At 42.8% G+C, this 19824-nt stretch overlaps 1 protein-coding gene across 4 annotated transcripts in view; it reads right to left on the bottom strand.

The window, feature by feature from the left end:
• The window catches only part of TRIO (trio Rho guanine nucleotide exchange factor), a 260532-nt gene extending 241010 nt beyond the window's left edge, over window positions 1-19522 (bottom strand). For all 4 annotated transcript variants that reach the window (XM_076330348.1, XM_076330349.1, XM_076330350.1 and 1 more), the window contains exon 1: window positions 19278-19522. In XM_076330348.1, the coding sequence (XP_076186463.1) occupies window positions 19278-19401 (124 nt within the window). In that variant the 5' untranslated portion in view covers window positions 19402-19522. The remainder of the gene's footprint in view (window positions 1-19277) is intronic.
• Between the last annotated feature and the right edge of the window lie 302 nt (window positions 19523-19824).

The following is a 19824-nucleotide window of genomic DNA, read 5'->3' as shown; positions in this document are numbered from 1 at the left end:
AAATGGACATGTTAGACAAGGCCATTAAAAAGCCAGTCTCTTCTTTATGAAAACTTACCAGGTCAAGTTACATGCAGTGTTTTTCCTCATACTGAGACAAGTGTTTATTTCCCTTTTAATAGCCTTCATCCAGTTTACTTATTCTTTTTGTCATGCACAGAGCTCCAGGCATTTCAGCAGCATGGTAAACCAGTGAATACTTTTAACTAAAATAATCATCAAGTTTTTCTAACTGCATATAAGCTATTGCAATTTCAATGCAAGCCTCGCTGCTGCTGACAAAAGGTCAGAAATGGAATAAGCAAGAGCGGTTTCAGAGAGGCGCAGTTGCAGGATGACTTTGTAAAGGCAGGCCCCAAAGTTATCTATCCCTATTAATTATCATTTGGGGACAGATATCAATTATCTGTGCAAACACAGAAAAAGAGAGTGAAGCTTCTGAAAAGCAGCAGTGAGGCAAATAAGCAATTATTGATTCGTGTGTTTGCCAAACATTTTCACCCACTCATAACAAGGAGAGTTTAAGAGGATTTTCACTACGTAGTTAGTAATAACAGAGACAGCCTCCCCAGCTCATAAAAGGGAAGTCAGAACATAAGCCAGATGCAGAACTCCAACAAACACTGATTCACAGCTCCAGTCACACTCAAAGTCACATATGAAATGAGCAATTCAGCCATCCAATAAGCCAAGAAGGGGAAAGAGAGGTCAATTATGTCTCTGTTCAACAGAGCGCCATTTAAAGTATTCCTTCTGATTCAGCACCAACCCTTGTGATCAGTATTCTTGGCCTACCATCAATGAATTTAATTATACAATTATTGAAAAAACGCAGCGCTCTCCCTTCCCTGCTTGCCCACAACCAGTCCAATACAAGTCACAGAAATTAGTCAGAAAGAACATGTAGAGTAGCTACCTCCAATTTTACTTTTGAAGTTCAAGTCACAGAAATGCCTGGATATTAGCTTGAGCATTACTGAAAATTAGGTGTTTCCTTTAATTGAGCAAATGGAGCCTAATCTTCTATAGCGACTGACACAATGTGAGGGGCCATGAAAGCTGCCACCAAGTTCCTTAACACCCATTAGTTACTTGCGATTCATCGGGGCTATTTTACCGACAGCTCTATGTTTGGATCCACATCATCTAGCACAGTTTTGCCTGATTGCTGGATCTTCCTCCACTGTTGAGTTCCCAAAGGCAAGTTGAGCTTCAACTCCTCCCTAGTTCTGCCGCCTTTTAACTCCACATGCATCTAGTATGCTTTAACAGCTCTGCTAACAAATAGACTTGCTATCCCACAGCCAATGCCTGCTTAATTTTTTTTTTTTTGCTACTTGAAACAGCTGCACCAACCAATTAATACAAACACTATAGCAATAAGCACAAAGTTCCTACTATTCAAGCTGGTATAAGTGTATTTTAAAGACAATGTTCTTAAACAGGAAGGAATTCATTACAAAGGAAAGAACAAGGCCTTAGCCACATTAAAACAATATTGTTCTACTACAGACTGATGCATTAGTCACTGGTTTTGGAACGAGGTGCCCTCTTCCCTTTGTGCCAGCTTTGGGCTTTTTCCTCCTACATTTGGGAGCTGGTAGAGGAGGAAGAGAGCACAAGAAGGCAGCAGGTAAGGAAGTTATGGCTCTCCTCTTTCAACTTGTGCCACCTTCAACAGACAAAATATTTGCTTTTGTTGTTACAAAGTGAAAATGAGAAGCAAGATTCAATACTGACAGTACTTTCTTTAACATAATAATGAAGTGCCTCATTTTCAAAGCTGACCATTTCAGAAGGCTTTTGAAAGAGACAATGTTCTTTCCAATACCCACGTGGCACTATCAGTCCCAAGTGGCAATTAATTTTGGATCCTGACTGATGCTCTAACATTCCAAGTATATCAGCTACGCATTAAGCAAAGGACTTCCTTCATCAAAGGACAATAATTTAATTGAGGCTATATTCAGATATGTCTCTGAAAGCTTAAGGGAAAGGCAGAGATGTAGTAACTAAAAATGTTTTAAAGAACACACGTACGACCTCTTTCTCATCAGGAATTCAAGTTGTGTAGCCTACATTCAACTCTTTCTTCAACACACGGGAGCCAGTCAGACCACAGGATCACTGTACTAAGCACAGCGAAGTCCAGCATATAGCCACTGCTTCAGGAAAAACTTTCACACCACCTCTAAGAAGTAGGGCAATAGGCAAACAACCACAGATATCCGAAGAGCCAGGAAAAGTGCAGTATTATCAGATGGCAAGCCTCAGTAAGACTTGACTAACCATTTCTAGCCTTAGAAACAACTACAATTTAAACGTCACACCAGAACACGTTCACAGGGAGAACCGCTGGCAGCACAAGGGGTGCAATAGTATTTATTTTCACGTTTTGTATCTAAGCTGGGCTCTTAAGGACTTCTGTGATCCTGTTTAGAACTGTACACTATATTTGCTATAAATTACTACCTTTATACTTTTGTTCCTTCATATCAGGATGGCTCTTCCGTTACAGCATTTTTAAGTCTAGTTTTTTCAACTGTACATAAACACAAGCCTCTTTCTACCTGTCCTTCCATTCCACTAACCATTTTTTCCACTCCTACCTTTACAGGATGCCATCACAAAGCCTCCCTTTGGCAAGGCTAATTTTAAAGGAAAATATAAAATTACCTCATTAATACATAACTATCTTTATAAAACTTATGCTTTTAATTAGGAACCATTTTCAAGCTATCAGCCAATTAGTAATTTCATACATTTGGCTAACTGACAATTTCCTCCACCAGCTCAAAATGTCACGGTACTGATTTTTATTTTATCTTTAAGACACGCACCAAAATACTTTCAATGGACTCAGAACTCTGACCAAATAAGCCACAAAAGCAAGACACCCAATAGTTAACCCACTAACAGACACCCAACATATTCCTAATTTTAGACACTTGAATGCTGTTAACACTAGATAAACTGCACAGATAGCAACTACTGAAGTAGATGTTATTTGAAAAAAATAGCTCAACCACACTCACTTTCTGTGCTAAACCGAAGCCAGTTATAAGCATTTTAAATATCACTGGGAATGACAATTCTAATTGCATACTGCGGGATTAGATCCAAGATTGCTGTCAAAGCAACATCTCAGAATACGTTAACTTTGAAATTACTGTTAGCCCAGAGAGTAAACTCAAGTTAGCTCTTTTTTCTTAACTCCGCTTCAGTTTTTCAGCTATATGAACTGCCCTTTTTGGAAACCTATCTTTACATTAATAATGTCAGCTTTTCCTTCAACATACTTTACTAGAAGGCAACAATCAAAATGAGGGCGATTTAGCTGCCTCTTTATAGGTTCAATGCAAGACAACTTATGCTTCACATCTCTCACTATTTCACCAAGAAAACTTTTGACTGAAAAGAAGAAAAAGTCCCTGGGAAGAAGTCAGCCTGAAATTAGTCACGGTTCCTTTTTATTCAAGAGCATACATTTGCCGGTGCAGGAGGTTTTGATCAGCCTCCTTAAGCAGAGGAGACTGTCAGCAAAATAACCACCACCGTTTCCAAATAGCTTTATTTTCCTACAGCTATGACATTTCTCTAATTAAACATGTGATTAGTAATCTCATCTGAACACAACAAGATGATTACCTAGAGATAAGGTTCAACAAATCTCGAGATCAGTACAGTCTCTTACACATATCCTCTGCAGTACTCCTGCCAGATCAGAGGCTAGAGCAAGGGGACTAACCACAAACCTGTTTATGGGCTGGGGTCCTTGTGGAGCTAAGACTGTGTCAGTGACCTCCTGGAACAACTGAGCTACTCTTTCCACAGAAACCCAAATAATACATTTCTACTGTGAGTGGCAGGAATTTGAGGAAGAGTGGTATGGAAAAAGATAATTTTAAGGTAAAAACAGGTTAACAGTAACTTTTTCTTGAGTTATGTCATCAAGATTGTACTTGGCAGTACAAAATTAAGGAATTCTATGCAAGTTCCTTTGCTGTTTCTTGCTCTTCTCTTCAGGGAATAAAAAAAAACATTAGACCTATCTAGGGCAGGTCCTATTAACAGCTTGTCTCTCTGATTTGAGCATATTATCCCTGTAAAGCAAGCATCTGAGCAGCGTGGTACATAAAAAGACAACCCACCTCCCTGTTCCTTTCAAGGGTCAGTTCTCTTCTTGCAATCCCAACTCTTCTGCATCAGATACCCATTATCTCCCTCCCATCCTTCTGCCTAGGCTTGTCCTTCTCGTGCTCTGCTTTAAAACAAGAAAACCTTCCTTTTGGCCTTGAAATCAGTAGTTGCTTCAGGGAAACAGTACATTTTCTGTCAAATGGCCTGTGAAAATTCAGGCTCCCTTGCATCTATTAATCTGCCTGTGTACATCAGTAGAACTGTTAGTTCTGTTTCAGTATTACTATAAGACATTAACCACAAAAGAGACAGCAGCTTTTGCAGCAGGTAGGTAGTGTGGCGATTTCCAGTATTTCTATAAGCAAACTGATCCTCACCCTGAATTCTGTCAGTTGTCTTCTCCTTCCTCGATTTTCTCTTCCATCCTTCATCATCTTATATATGCTCCTGCCTGCCCCTAGGCCAAGTATTGCTGCCTTCTCAAAGGCTACATCTCATACAGTGCCGAACTTGAATATATTTGGGCAGAACCAAGACAAGAACAACCAAGCTTATTCTCCAGAGCTCTACTTCAACTACCACATGCTCAACAACTCACCCAGAAGTCCTGCTTCACTGGTTAGAAATTGCTCAACTGGTCCCCAGCGCGAGCAACTGTTTTGCTCATTTCTCCCTGCCTTCCCCCACGGTATCAACAGCACAACAGAAACACAAATTTTGACTTGGATCCTGGCCTTATTCTCAAATTTTCTTCAAAAAGAATGGATGCTTAGATGAGAAATGTGCCACTTAAGTAGAATTAATTCATTCTTGGTTTTAATGTGGATGGTAATACTGCCCTTATGCTGTGTGCTGTTCAAAAGCTAAGAGAACCAATCTCCAACAAGAGGACTTGAAAACCAATGAATATTGAAGTTTTAAATATAATTCTAACATTTCCATATGTTTGTCACCTTTGACGTACGACTCCACTACGGAGATACAAGGTTGTTTTGTCTCTGATAATTAGCTATCTTCCCAGTCACTTTTCAATAAGGAATCCATTTCATTGCATTAAGAGATTTAGCTTACTATGGAAACAGTTATTTCACATATTCAGCCAATTTCTATTCCACAAAACAGGAGTAATGTGGCTTTTACACAGCAACATAATTCTTTCCTACCCTGAGGAGAGGCACCCCTTAATCTCCATTTGGGTCCTTCCTCAGAGGTTACATGACAGCTCAGTTCAGAAAGCTTCTTATTAAAGCAGCAATTTTACCACTTGCATGCTTAATACAGTCCACATAGCTGGCAAAAAAAATAGTGTAGTAACTTAGGTCACTTATCAATATGTATTTCCAGTTAAGTCCTTCAGTGTCATCTACTCTTCCATACGGGCTTTGCACGTGAAACCTAGCCTATCATGCTATGGAAAGCTTCCCTCACCTGAACACACTTTATTTTTTAGATCTTAATTATATACAAGCTTATGAAAGGATAATTTAGCATTTGGTTCCTTTTTCCTCCTTGACATTTGAAAATTTTTACATCTTGCTTCATTTAGTTTTTATTAGCATGGCAGAACTAACGTGATGCTCAAGTGACACAAATCAAACCCTAAGAAATTTAACAGTAGAGTGTACTTGGGTTGTTTGTCAAAAAAAAAAAAGTCTCCAAGTTACTTAATTTGTGTTTGAAGAGATGCGTTCCTCAACACGTCTATGTAATAAAGCAGTTTACACATCTGCCTTACTTAATATTATATAGTGAATTAATGCATTTCTACTCCCAAAATAACTCTGATGTAACACAGTAATCCAGTGCAGTCAGGTAAAACCAATGTCATCTACTGTTATCCACCAAGGCACTTAATGAAAACTTTACATAAACACTAAACAATGACTTAATTGAGCTAGGACCAGGCTTGATTGAAGCTGCCACAAAAAGCACTCAAAAACTAGGTAATGCAGCATTAAGGCTGCCTGTGCAACCCTTATTTGTCAGTGTAGCACACATGCTGTAACACTCAAACTACGCAGTGCTTTCCCATGGGACCCCCTACCTATCTCTGCACACATAATGGACCTCCTGTGGAGATGAACACTGATGCCTAGTGATTAAGCTTATTGTCTGTTGGACCTTCGTCTTATTTACTGAGGAAAAGGAACAAAAGAAGGGATCACGCAAGTGAGGACAACAATTAAGACAGTAAAAAGCCACTCTGGAAAAAGATGGCTATCCCTCCTCTAACACTCACCTATCCTGTGGCTAGGCAAGTCTCATTAATCTAGGAGAACCCAAACTAGCCAGTTTTGTACCCCACCTCTGAAGCTCTGTAGTTAAAATAGGAGCCAGAACACAAAGTATTAGCAAAGGAGACAAGTGGGAGTGAGATTCCTACCCCAAGTGCTGAAAACACTCCACAAAGAAACAAATTAAAAAGCCTAGGATACTATGTTGGCTGCTCAAGACCACAAAAAACCTTCCTGTTATTCTCTGCTATATCAACACACACAAAAGCTGCAGCATATGCACAGAAGGGAACCGAGCTCAGGCAGCTCAGACAACTTAAAGGCTGCCCATCAAGTGCTCTGCCTTAGTATCAAGGTATATCCATCCTTACCTTCCCACACTCAAATGCAGGGCTTTATCACTTCCTTTTCACTGCCTAGAGGCCATCTACAACATTATGGAGAGCAGCACCTTTTTGGTCTTTGAACCCACTCTTGTTGCCTCAGTGGACATGAACTGCAAGTCACGTCCTGCAAGTCATGTCCTGCTCAGATTCTATGTCATGAACCTGCCTACAAGCAGAAACATCACAGATTAAGTAGCTGCCCAGCTAACCAACTGGTCTTTCAAAAGGTTTTCACAGCTTTAACTTTCTGACAGTGGGTTAACACAGTGGGGACAGCAACATGGACAAATCCACTTCAAAAGCCTATGCTAGAAAAAATGAGATTTTTAGTAGTTCTCACGCTTTGCTATATAACAATATATTCCATAAATACAAAGTTTAAATTGGCATGTTGGTATATACCCACAACTGTAAGTAGTCAGGTCATTTTGCTACAAACTGTTCATCGCTTTAACAGATAAACTGCTGCTTGGAACAAATACTATTTTAGTAATCAAAGACACCAAATCTGTTTTCACAAGCTTGTTCTGAACATTCTCAGGCTCCTCTGGAAAACCAAACAAAAACAAAAAGCATACAAGAGCACAATTATTTATACATCTGCCAAGCAAACATTCCACAGCAGACAATATAGTAAGAAAAGGGAAGGCATTAAATACAAGAAATAACTCTCCCATCTTCGGGGGGTGGAGGGGAAGATAGTTACTGCTTGAAGTTAATCTAATCAATGCTACCATTTCTACCCATAATTTCCTATTACATTTACTATATTTGTAAATACATCTGTTTTAATAGTAACATTTGTTTTTCTGACAAGGTCAAAGCATTAACTATATTTATTTCACCTCTCCAATGCAAAGCTTAGAACTAGGTATAGCATCATGAAAGAACTGCTCTTCACTGGCAGCCAGCAAATGCTAAACCACAGGGATTCACTTCACTGGACCCACTTCACCAGACTGGAAAAGACCAGTTTTTAGTTAGCAGTATTGTGTGGGTTGCACCCAGTTCCCCCCAAAATGTATAGTGTTGCTCCAGGGAGAAAGAAAGAAAATTTGCTTATCTTGATTTTCATGGTAGTACTGTTGTCATCCAAGGACAGTAATCTAGAACACTCTCGCATATGAAGAGTTTTTCCAATATTCTCTTCCATTACAAATTTTAAACACTCCAACAAGCTTATTTTTTCTTTACCACAAAGGAAAGCTGATAGCTTCCAAACTGGGGTTTGTGGCAGGGCAGAAGGCAAACCTTTTTGGACAACAAAACATCAATTCTTAAATGTTGAGGTTATCACCGCTTTTTACATTTGGGTCAGACAGAGGCAAATTTACTGCTTCTTGAAGAAGCTGGGGAAAAAAAAATTACTCCTTTTTTTAACCTCACAGATACTGGTTCTAATAGCTACTGGCTTAAAACTTCTGTTCAGTAGAGTCAGGAGATACCATTTCCACAGAGAAGCTCTTCAAAACAAACAAAAAACCCCACATCCACTTTTCCAGGGAGTTAAACTGTGCTATAACAATAATCATCAAGGAATGGTCAGACTTCTTAGTGCTGCCTATTTAAGGCACCGGAAAGCCACCTCACAAGGCTTGACACAAGTCTTCACCTGAAGTTGTTCACTATAAAGTTTAACGCAAACAAAAAACCCCCAAAACCAGAAAGGGTTACACTACTCAGTTACGTAAGTCACAAAGGTTCAAATTTAGATTTATATTTAGTTCTTCAATTCCCACCCAGAGTTCAACTCAGTAAACTTATCTGTTTTTAGCTTTTGACTCTTTTGGACATTTCCTTCCTTCATCTGTGTAAATGCGTCACAGCTTCTCAAATGTTTCCCTTTGGCTAAGGAAGGATGCATCTGATTCCAAGCTTAAAAAAAAAGTTAACACACACACACGCCGAGCAGTTATTGTTGGCTGAGTTGTACCCTGGTTCTGAGTTAAGGATAAGCAAATTTGACTCCAGTCTTCGCATTGTACTACAAAAGATAATGCCCTTTCTGCACTGACAGGTAACAGCATGTCATGTCTATCCTCTGCAAGGATCATCACTAGCCAAACCATATTTTGTCACTTTCTTATAAGCAGGCTTGACTTGGCTCTGCTGCCTTGATAATTCAATAGACAAACAGTAGAATTTTCCCACAATGGGAACAGAAATGAAGTTCAGGTTTGTAACTTTCTGCTCAGCCACTGAGGCAAGAAGTTTAGTCAAGTGAGCGTCCTTGTTTTCCTTCCAAAGACAGCCTTCCACTACATTTGGAGAAGCTGGTCACTTAATTTTTATTTATTTAATATAAAGCTTTAACAAGCCAATCAACAAGTTGCTAGATAAACCATTATGGCTGACCTGATCTTTCCATCTGAAAAGGTGCCACTGTCCTAATAAATTTTAGTTCGGCTTGCCTTTGTTGTCCTTACAGAAACCTGGCTCGCATAATCCCCTGTCAGTTAAGCAATGCACAGCATTGATTTCCTCTTTGAACTTTGCAAGCCATGGCAAGTTCAAGTCTAACAACTGTCCTTAACTGCGGAAAACAAGTACTTGAGGCACACAAAGTATGACTTTAAGGGGTGCAAAGCAAAAGCATAAGCTACTGCTGTAACTGTCCCATTTCCATTCTTTTAGGACCAACTTGATGTGCACTATGCAACCAAAATGGACTTGCTAACCAACATCAATAAAGCAAATAAATAAATGAAGACAGGGATAAAAGCTTAGAGATTAAATCTTTATTTTTTAAAAAACAAAAATCATGGCTGTTCAGTTTCTTTAGCAGAGAAATCATATCCTATTTTATTTCCCTATAGTAACAGACAGAAGGAGGCCTCTAAAGATGGGGTTTGACATCTTCTTAAGTCTGACCTTTACCGCACTACATACTATCAGCTTTTGCGTAGAATAGGACAATCCAGTCAACTTGTATTTCAATTCACCTTCATTTGCTGACAGCTTTCTACCTTTCTTCTGTGCTTTCAGCTGCAGATATCTATTCCTCTAATTCTAGAAGAATTACAAAAGGCCAAGATATTTCAACCTTAGCCTAAATTTTTTAGAAGAGGGTGGAGCATTTTTATGATCTCAGAAAATGATATCATCTTTGCACTCAATGCTGCATAACCCAACATGTTCAAAAGTTAATGGCATGATAAACATTTGGAAAGTGAAGGACTTACTACCTTAATGCTGGTAGAAAATTATATCCAATAGTGTACAGCCAAGTCTACACAATGGGTACTGCAAAGTCCATTGTGTAGCATAAGAGGTTAGCCAAGTAATATTTAGTATTTAAACACTCCATTTATTCTAACTCACTTTTGGGATGTTCTTGATGTATTAATTCTCCTGCTGTTCTTGATGTATCCTCCCTTTATCATCTGGGCCAAGTTTTAAGAAATGTCACCTCATTTCATCCCAAATTTTAACATCTGCTTGGGCTCTGAAAACAAGCAGTCCCCAAGACTTCAACATTCCAGACTTTTCTTTTTTTCAATAAATCTCAGCAGTAACATTTCTCATTGGCTGATGGCCTCAAAGTTATTTACCAGCTACGTGACTATCACAAAGCTTAGTGAAAAGCCTTTGACCAAATGCCTTGACAAAGCATCTCATAAGGCTGCAGGTTTCACTGATGCACAAAAATACAGGAATTCAGTATAAAAATCTAAAGGGTTTGGATTTTAATCCACTGTTTTATACAAGAAGTGAGGTACAGACTACATAAAAACAAGTAGGTATTTAACATGTCCTCGTGAGCCCTACTGGCTGCAGTGTATTTCCCTGTTCATTTTTAGCACTTATAAAATCTCACTTCACTATGACCCCAGACCCTCGGCCTCTAATTGCTAAACAGTTATGTATGAAGCTAACCGCAAAAATCACTACTGGTTGTTTACACAGTCTGCAGACACCTCACGAATAACTATTACTGCTCATACATGCACGAAGAGTACAAGGAAACATGAGTAATTAAGCTCTGGGTAGTTTCACAGATGACTAGAACACATCGGGATTACTCACAATAGCCCTGTCCGGTGCCTGCCGCCCAGAATACTTTCACCAACTTTTTGTTAAAAAGATTCATCATGCAAACTCAGTTTTCTAAGCTACACAGAATATTTAGTTTGACAGCGTATACATGCACACATATATCCCCATGCACGCTGGTAAAACAAACCTTTCTGAATCTCAGCCTCATGTTCTGACTCTGTTACACAAGCTGATAATGTTAACCTGAGTCTTACACAGATTTGAAGGAATTATCTAAGCACCCTGCCGAAATACTATACTATAAAACATACCAGACAAAGCAAACTGCTGGCATATTTTGAGTGCTGGAAGCTTACACTTTTCTTCCTATCATTTACATCTTGCTTCCTTACCATCTTAGGCCTTGAGAGACAAAAAAAAAGTTCTAAAGTAATTTTCTTATCTCCTTGAAAAGGTCCTTTTTTCCTCTTAAGAAAAAAAACAACAAACAAAACCCCCCAAAAACAGCAAAACAATGACAAAACAGTAATACTGATTTCAGTTTTTCAGTAAGGTCCAGGTTACAAAACATCACATTCAAAGTACCAGCAAGATGCACAGTTGAGCACTGCTCAGTAGGAAAACCTGTCAGATATTTGCAGTGTTTTTAATTAACCAGTGCTACTGCCACTTATGCACGGCAGTAACAGTGACACAGGAGATGAAAAAAAATTGACTAAACCATTTGAGAAGACTCCACTCAACTACCTTGGAAAACAACCCTATTTTTTAAACAAATGCCTAAAGACAATTAGGCTACCTTCTCCTCCTCTGTGTAACCACAAGAGGCTGGGATCAACAGCTCCAGTTTCTGATGAGTTAGAGCATCTATTTGGTAGAGAAGCCACTGGAAAGGGCTCTGTATCTTTAAAGCAGAGTCTACAGGCTCTTGTCACTCAGACTGTTTGGTGAAACTTTGTGGACACAACTCATTTATGACCCTCCTCTTTGTATATCAATAGAACAACCTACTCTAGAGGCTGAAAATCGGATGCTTTAAGGTACTGTAGTGTCTACTGCCAAAAGCACTTGAGTTGTTCCTTGTCATTTCAATTCCTCCTCCTCACTACTGGGTAAGTGATCTGTTTTCTCAAAACAGCAGTATCCTTCCTGAAGGAATATGACTCAGCTTTGCAGATCATGAGTATTACTTCACCAGTAGTCTACTTTTTGATTTTGCTGCACCAAGAAAAACATTAAGTTAAACAAAGAACCTTCTCCAAATCAAGCAAATTTCTTTGAGAGCAACCAAGTAGATGTAACCGTTTCAGTCATTAGATTTAAAATAGCCTGCTATGACCTTCATTATTTTTTTTATTTTACCCAGTAGCCTTTTTTCTTTTCTTTTTAAGATTAGACTTGGTTCTCACTGGCAAACAGAAAAATTAGTTTCCTTTGTTCTCATTAAAATCATCGCCCACTTTCAGAAGAATATCCCTCAACCACCAGTGCATTTCCAAAGTTTCAATGTGTCTTTCCTATTTTAACACTTGCTGACCACAAACAGCTACTCCAGTGATCTCACCTCTTTCTTCAAGCTGCAGACCAAAATCACAATGCAGTTTCACCCTATTAATAAACTGACCTAATAGTCTGCATCTAAACAGGCCCATTTGTTGACATTAGAATTTTTTTTTAAATTTTTAAGTGAAAAAAGAGTAGAGCAACATTAATATTTTCTCTTTGTATTGGGGTAGGAAAGTCTTTCCAGTCTTTGTTCAGATTTCATTTACCTAGATGGTCATTTTACATTGAAAAGCTTTTGGAAGCTATGTGAAATTTCAGGTTGACGTTTCATACTTGTTTCTGCTACATTGCTGTGGGACACACTTAACTGGAGAGAAACCACTTCTTTAAGAAACATTTACTACCCACCTTGACTACACAGTGACCAAGCTCTGCAATTACTGAAAGCCTCAGCTGCACCAAGTCTCTTCCTAATTCTGTCAGCTCCTTTCTGAGCACATCAGCACTTCATGCCAGCTCAAACGTACTCCTCTCAAGAATGGGCCTGGCTTTTCTCTAACTCCCATTTACCTTCGATTCCAAACATGCATTTCGTTTATCAACTGTCAGCTATCACAGATGTTACAGGTAATTCTCTGTCCCCTCTTAGAAATATTCATGACTTCTGCCTCCAACTCTTTCAAACACACCCTAACCTCTAACTTCCTCTACCCTTCGCTATCCCTAGTGGAGTTTGGCTGCTCCACACTAAGCACAACAGCTGCTGCATTTCACACTGAAGTGCTCTGTCCTCGTCTTCATTGTTCCAGGAAACGTCAATCCAACAACACTATTCCCAGAGTAACTTCTCCATTGTAACTTCATTGTTTCTGTAGTTATTTTTGTTCTGGATACCACACATCAGCAACTATCGAGTTGTGATGTTTCTCTATGGTGTTTTTCAAAACATCATTTTTCCCACACACACACTTTAACCATCTTATTAAAATGGATGCTGCTGCAACTGGATTCAAAACTCTGCAAAACGACCCACTTCTTTTTCAGCCTGGGTCAACCAGTACTAATGACAGCAACGCTGCTACAACCTTCTCACTAACTAAAGCAACTCAGTAAAGGAAAAAGTAACAGATTCTTGAAAAGCAGACACAAAATCTTAAATTTTTTTTATTTCTTTTAATACAAATGCTGTTGTCACTCTAAGCTGCATGAAAGAATGGCCAACTTGCTTCATATTTTACATTCTCTGCATGCTCACCACTTCTTACAACCCCCAAACACACCTCAGCTCCTGACAGCCACAGGGCCAAGAATCAATACTTGCAGAGGACAGCATGAAGATACCATGTGGGGTACCACCAGTGCTGCCTGCCAACACTTCACTTCTGGCTTCACTGTTAAAATTATTTTTGTTAGACATTTGTCACTACTCTGCAGCTACTCCAACTGCCACGCCAAGTAAGCCACACAACCATAGCTCTGACTACCTTCTCTGTAAGTTAGCTACTACGTATCGTCAGGAGATGGATGAACCTTCTTAGAACGGCACTATCTTAACTTTATACATCATGTGTTCTGCTCCGTGGATTTAGCTGAAAATTGGGCTTGTTTTTCACATTTGATGCCTAACATGAAAGCTATTTTGCCTACAATCTAAAAGCTAGCATGTTTTTTAGTAATAGTATTCATGAAAGAGTTTGCTGCCTTTTAATAGTATGCTTGCTTTTTCTTTTCCATATAATCTTTCCCCTCCCCCTCTCTTTTCTTCCGTTCTTCCTAGGAGACCTTCTCTGCTACGCTAGCATTTTTAATGTTGTCTACTACAGGCAGCCAACTTTCCCAGCCACTATCACACACGACACTAATGTAAAGCAAACAAGGCAACAGTACATAAAACAATATGATCAGGAAGAAGCAAAACATAGGTCCTCCCTGTAAAATTGAAATACCATATTTCTGAATAAATCTTTTGTTTTTTATCTTTACAGTATTATTTATTAAGTGATATTCATGAAACCTAACCAAACCACATGATCATTATTTAAGAGGAAAAAAATAATCATATTTTCATGATACTCATTAATACTTCCTATATGGTCTCAGCTACTCAAGCAATTATCAGCCTAGGCTGCTATAGGCAGACTTGGTTGAGCCCAGATTGATCCAAGTCTCAAATCACTAGTACTTGTAGAAGTCTTCAACTACATGTCCACAATCACAATAGATTTCAGCATCCCATTTTCCTAAAATACTCACACGGACATTTTGGTACCTACATATATCTCAAAACAAAGTTTTAAATTCTCTTATCATTAAGCTTACATTAGGAAGCACATACACAAGCAGGAAAGAGTAAATGTACAATGTTAGAACCAGGTGCTATTCAAAGCTATTCTGGCTACCAGCCTGTTCTCTGACTTCACCTCGGGAGAGGTGGCACACCGAACTCGACTTGGGACACCCTTCTCCTCCAGACCCACTTTCATCTTACAGACTTACTCCTCCTGCTGAGAGAGCACCGCTGCCACCTGCATAGATTCATTTTTAGATGGAAAACCCTCCACCTTTTTGTTTTTCCAGATCAAGTGATGAAGTGCAACTAACAGTTATATTCGGATTTGACCTGGCAAAGCTTGGGTAGTTATTCACCCTAGTGACAAGACTTCCAGGGCCTCTCGGTTTTCCTTTGTTTTGCCATTTCTGTCTCTCCAAAAGGTCCCTGCCCCATACTCAGTATGCATATTTTGCTCCTTCTGGAAACGTGGCAAGTGTTCTAATAAACAGGTGGTGACGACATGAATCCCCTCAATGGCTTTGAAAACTGTATCATTTGTCCGTACATGAATGAAGCTATTGCACGGTTTGCAGAAGCCACTCACAGTGAATGTATCTTACAGGAAATAACTACATCCGCTTTCATCACAAAACTGTGAAGAGTTATCGGCTAATAACTTGGGGGTTTTTCTTCCCCACTGAGACTTAGAGTCATTTATAAAGGCACTTGCTACACTGTCCAGCCAGGAGTTGACTGAAGTGCTTACAAGCCTTTTTCTCTGCATCCTTTGGTATTCACAGATTTCTCCATCATCCCAGAAAGGTAAGTTTAATTACAAAATGTACAATCAATATCTCTTTTACTTAGATGAAAAATTTTTGTTCTTTATGCTCAAACCCAAAATTCATTAACATCAACTAGCAAAAATTCTTTGGTTGGAGGACACTGTTATAATAGCATGATTTAAACTTAACAGACAGCCCTCATTCTTGCATCCTAAAGGTATCAGTTGACACAGTCCCCTTCCCAAAGTATCGAGGACTCAAAGCTGCAAAGATGAAGATTTAAGCAACAACAACAAAAGAACAACCACCAAACAAAGCCTCTGTATGGCTACTGCCCTGTAAGCCATGACTTGATGGCAGTCCCTCAAATTCAACTTTGCTCATGTTATCCGTTTTCAGCCCTTCAGAATACATAGGATTTTAAGTTGAAACTTAGAATATATTTTGAAAATTTTTATCTTAATACCTTTTCATACAGAATAGATCTTGTATACTTAACACATGTATTAACACCCCTCTACCCAGTCACTTACACTCTGCGCCACTGGGTTTTCATACAGTAATAGTCTGTTTTTCCATAATTCTAAGAGACTTTATTAGTCCTTTCAAGTCACACCAGTGCACTTTTTAATAAGAAAAAAAGGGATGCTTGTCTATACATCTTCAGCTCAAAACATATCCCTTCTGTCAGTTTACAGAGTAATCTCTGATCTCCAATTTACATATAGGACAGAAAGGCACTTCCTACAACCACTGTGTTTTCTCCGTCAAAACGTAATCACTTTGCTTGGCACTCAACTCTGCTTCTTAGCAGTTTTACTCTTAATCCTGCCACAAAGAAGGTGACCGATCTAACAAGGTGTTCTTGTCTTTTCAACTTCAAATAATGAGATTTAGATACCAAATAGATAACAGAAAGTAAGCTGCCACAATTTCTTCCAATTCTGATAAAGGGATTCCTCATTTTAATTCAAGACACACAATCTTTCTGTTTTCATGCTACTACCTCACTTCTAGTTCAGCTGCTTTCTCCACATTTCAATTGCAACTTATTTCCACAGTAACTCAGAGTGAGTTTACATTTACATAACCAAAGTGAAAACTGGAAACATACACATTTCAAGTGATGTGAACCTAGTTGGTGTTCAATATCCTAACAAAACATCTTCCAAATAATGAAACTCCATTGTTTAGGCTACTTTAATTCTACTTCAGGCTTAGTCTTACAAAAGGACAGGAGGAAAGCCAATAACCCCACTGGCAGCTTAACTGACCAATTTAACTAACCTAAGATTAGAACTGATTGTTCAGGTGGGTTTTGTTGTCTTTTTTTTTTTCCTCCTGGAAAACACTGTAACATTTTTACTCATTTCTCTTTTAAGTACCAGCTACAGCTTCGCTGACATTCTCTGCAAGTGACAGGAAAAAGGAAGCATTTGTCATTGTAAACACTGTAAAGAGAAAAATAGTTTGTCTGCTCCCAGGTACACTAAACAAAGTTTTTAGCTTGTTCATTGATCGCTGTGTCCATTGTGTCTCACTGAAAAAAACTGTGCCTCCTGTTCAAACAAAGGGAAGCACCAGAGATCTCTTAATAGACCCTTTCCTTATAAAAGAGTGTATCACGTACACAGGCGGAGTTTAAAGAGCTCTTCCCAATACCGAACACCCCCAAGAGATGCCAGAACATTTTCCAGCATATGTCACAGCCCAGGCTGAACCAGATAACCCCCACATGTAAATACAGAAATGGGAATGCCAGTTGTTAAATACGCTCTAAGAGTTTTTTGATAAGCATTTGACACGTCCTTCTACTGCTTTAAGCTTTTTGGTTGCTGCAAGACTAAGCTCAGTGCAACTTCCCCGTTATCAGAAGTTATCAGTATCAGAAGTCATCACTGCACCACTTAGAAGCTTATCAAGTCTGTGTCATCCCTCTGCCCACACACAAATGTGGAAGTTGACTATTAATACAGCTGGCAGGGTCTTCCAAAACTGCAAGATTACTACACATGTACCCATTTGTAACTACACCAGGCAGACTGTAAGTCTACTGTTGTAATCTGTCATTTTGCTTTCAACGGGATTTTTTTTCTGAGAATGACAAAGCTCAGTCCTTCTTCCATGACAAAACCCACCAAGGCCCGCACCTTGCCTAGACGAGGAGTTTCGCACTCATAGCTGTCATGTGAAACAGGTTTCTGAGGGAGCATCAGGTCCTTCAGAGGGGATGCAGTCCCCTGTTCAGACCGCCTGTCCAAGCAAACGCAGCTCTGAACCTGCTTCAGGGATGCCTGCTGCAAATCACACCTCCTCCTTCACCCTCATTAAATTAAACACATTCAACAGCAAGCCCTGACCACGATCAGCACTGATTATGCCATTTCCCACTTCCCTCACGGACTTCCCTTAAAAACCCAGTTAACACAGCTTTTTACTATTATTATTATTATTACTACTGCCATCATTATTTTTTACACAGGAAATCGGCAATCCCCCTCATCTTTCCAGCGGTGAGTCTGCATTTTCCTCGCTCGCCGCTCCTTTTTAGGCATCCAAACGGAGCAAGTGCCCAGCCCTGCCGCCCCGCCCGGGAGCGACGGCCGGGGGTGCCCGGGGGGGGGGGGGGGGTGCGCGGAGCCGCCGGCGGAGCGGAGAGAGGGGAGGAGCCGCCTCCGCCGCTCGGGGGAGGGCAGCCGGCACCGGAGGGAGGCTCAGCCGCCGCCGCCCCGGCTGCCGGCAGGGCTCCGTCCCCGCCGCCGGCGGTTCGTGCGGCCCGGGCAGCCCTGCCCTCCCCGCCGCCATTCCCCGGGGGGCAACGTCTCGGTGGCGGGGGCAGCCGCCCTCCCCGCCCGGTTGCGCGCCTAGAGTAAACACCGAGGGAGAAGGCCGCCTCCATTTTTTTTATCCCGGCAGCCTGTCAACAGGCTCCCCCCCTTCCCCTCCCGAGCCTCCGCACCGAGCCTGGCTTCCCAGCCCGGCAGCGCCCGAGAGCCGCTGCCGCCCGGCCCCCGCTGCTGCCCCGCCTCAGCCGAGGCAGGGACACCCCTTAACGTGGGCTTTGCTTTTTGTCTTTTTCTTCCCCTTCCCGCTATAAACACCCGCTGTGAACGCTGCCCTCTCCCACCCCTGCCCTCGGCCGCCACCCAGCAGCACGGCACCAGCGGAGCGCGACCGAAGCCGCGTTGCCTTTTATAGCGGTGTCATCCCTGCCTGCCCGCCTGCCTCCCCGGGGGGCCCCGGCCAAGCGCAGCCCGCTCCCCGCAGCCCTGCGGCGCGCCGCTCCCCTGTCCCCGCTCACCCTCTCCACCGCTCCGACACCGAGGGCTGCCCGGACCCGCGGCGGCTCCTCCGCCCGCGTCCCGCCGCGCAGCCCCCGGCGCGACCGGGTCCGCCCGGTGCCAGGTGATGCCACCCAGCCCCTGTAACACGCCCGTTATCGGGCCGGCATCGGAGGGAGAGTCGCACCTGTCACCGGCGACACCGCCTCGGGGCAGCACCCAGCCTCCGCACCCGCCCCGGCCGGGCCGGGCCGCCCGCCGCACCCGTTTTCACGCCTGGTTTCTGCCGACAAGGGTGGCGTCCCGCCCGCAGCAGCGCCAGCAAGTTGCTGGGCCCGAGACGAAGCCCCGCTGCCCCCCGGCACGGGACGAGGGGGCTCGGCTTTCTTCCCCGCTGCCGCCCGGCCAGGCCGCCCCCGCGCGGGCCGGGCCCCGCACCGCCGCCTCCCCGAGGAAGCGCGGCGGCACCCCGTACGGACGGGCACTGCCGAGGCGGCCCCGCCGACGAGGGCGAACCTTCCCCCGGGCCACCTGACAAAGCCGGCTGCCCTCGCCCCCTCTCCCAGCTCCGGGAGGAAGGCGTCGCTTCCCTCTACCTTTCGCCGCCACCTCCAGCCGCGGCCTCGCCGCTGCCCCTTCCTCCCTCCCCCCCCCCCCCGGGACGGGGCCGCACTCACCGGATCGGAAGAACGCCGCGATGTCCGCCGAGTCCTTGGCCGCCTCCTCGGCCCCTTCCCCCGCGCCGCTGCCGGCCGTGGTGGCGGCGGCGGCGGCGGAGGTGGCGGTAGCGGCGCTGCTCATGGCTGCTGCGTGCGGCGGCGACTCCTCCGGGCGAGACCCACCGCCAACTCCACCGCCCCCTCCGCGGCTCCCGGCTTCACCTCCGGGCGGGAGCGGCCGTTAGGGCGGCAGCCGGAGCGGGTGAGCGATGCGGGGCGGCGGCGAGCGGCCACAGCGAGCGCAGGGACATGAAGGTATGTGCGGAATGGCAGCTCCGGGAGCGCCCACCCCCCGCAGCCACCTAGGAGGCGGCGTGTGCATGCAGGGAGTCAGGGCGGGCGGGCGGACGGCAGCCGGAGCGCAGACAATCGCGGGAGGAGGAGGAGGAGGAGGAGGGCGACGACGACGACGACGGCATGGGGAGGGCCAGCAGTCCGCGCAGCCAGCAGCCGGTGGGCGGAGAAAGAAGGAACGTTTCCAGCCTTTTTTTTTTTTTTTTTTTTT

Source organism: Aptenodytes patagonicus, chromosome 2 (genome assembly GCF_965638725.1).
Source record: "Aptenodytes patagonicus chromosome 2, bAptPat1.pri.cur, whole genome shotgun sequence".
In the NCBI taxonomy this organism is placed as follows: Eukaryota; Metazoa; Chordata; class Aves; order Sphenisciformes; family Spheniscidae; genus Aptenodytes; species Aptenodytes patagonicus.
The sequence above is the reverse complement of the archived record's forward strand: the minus strand, read 5'-3'. Positions and strand labels throughout refer to the sequence as shown.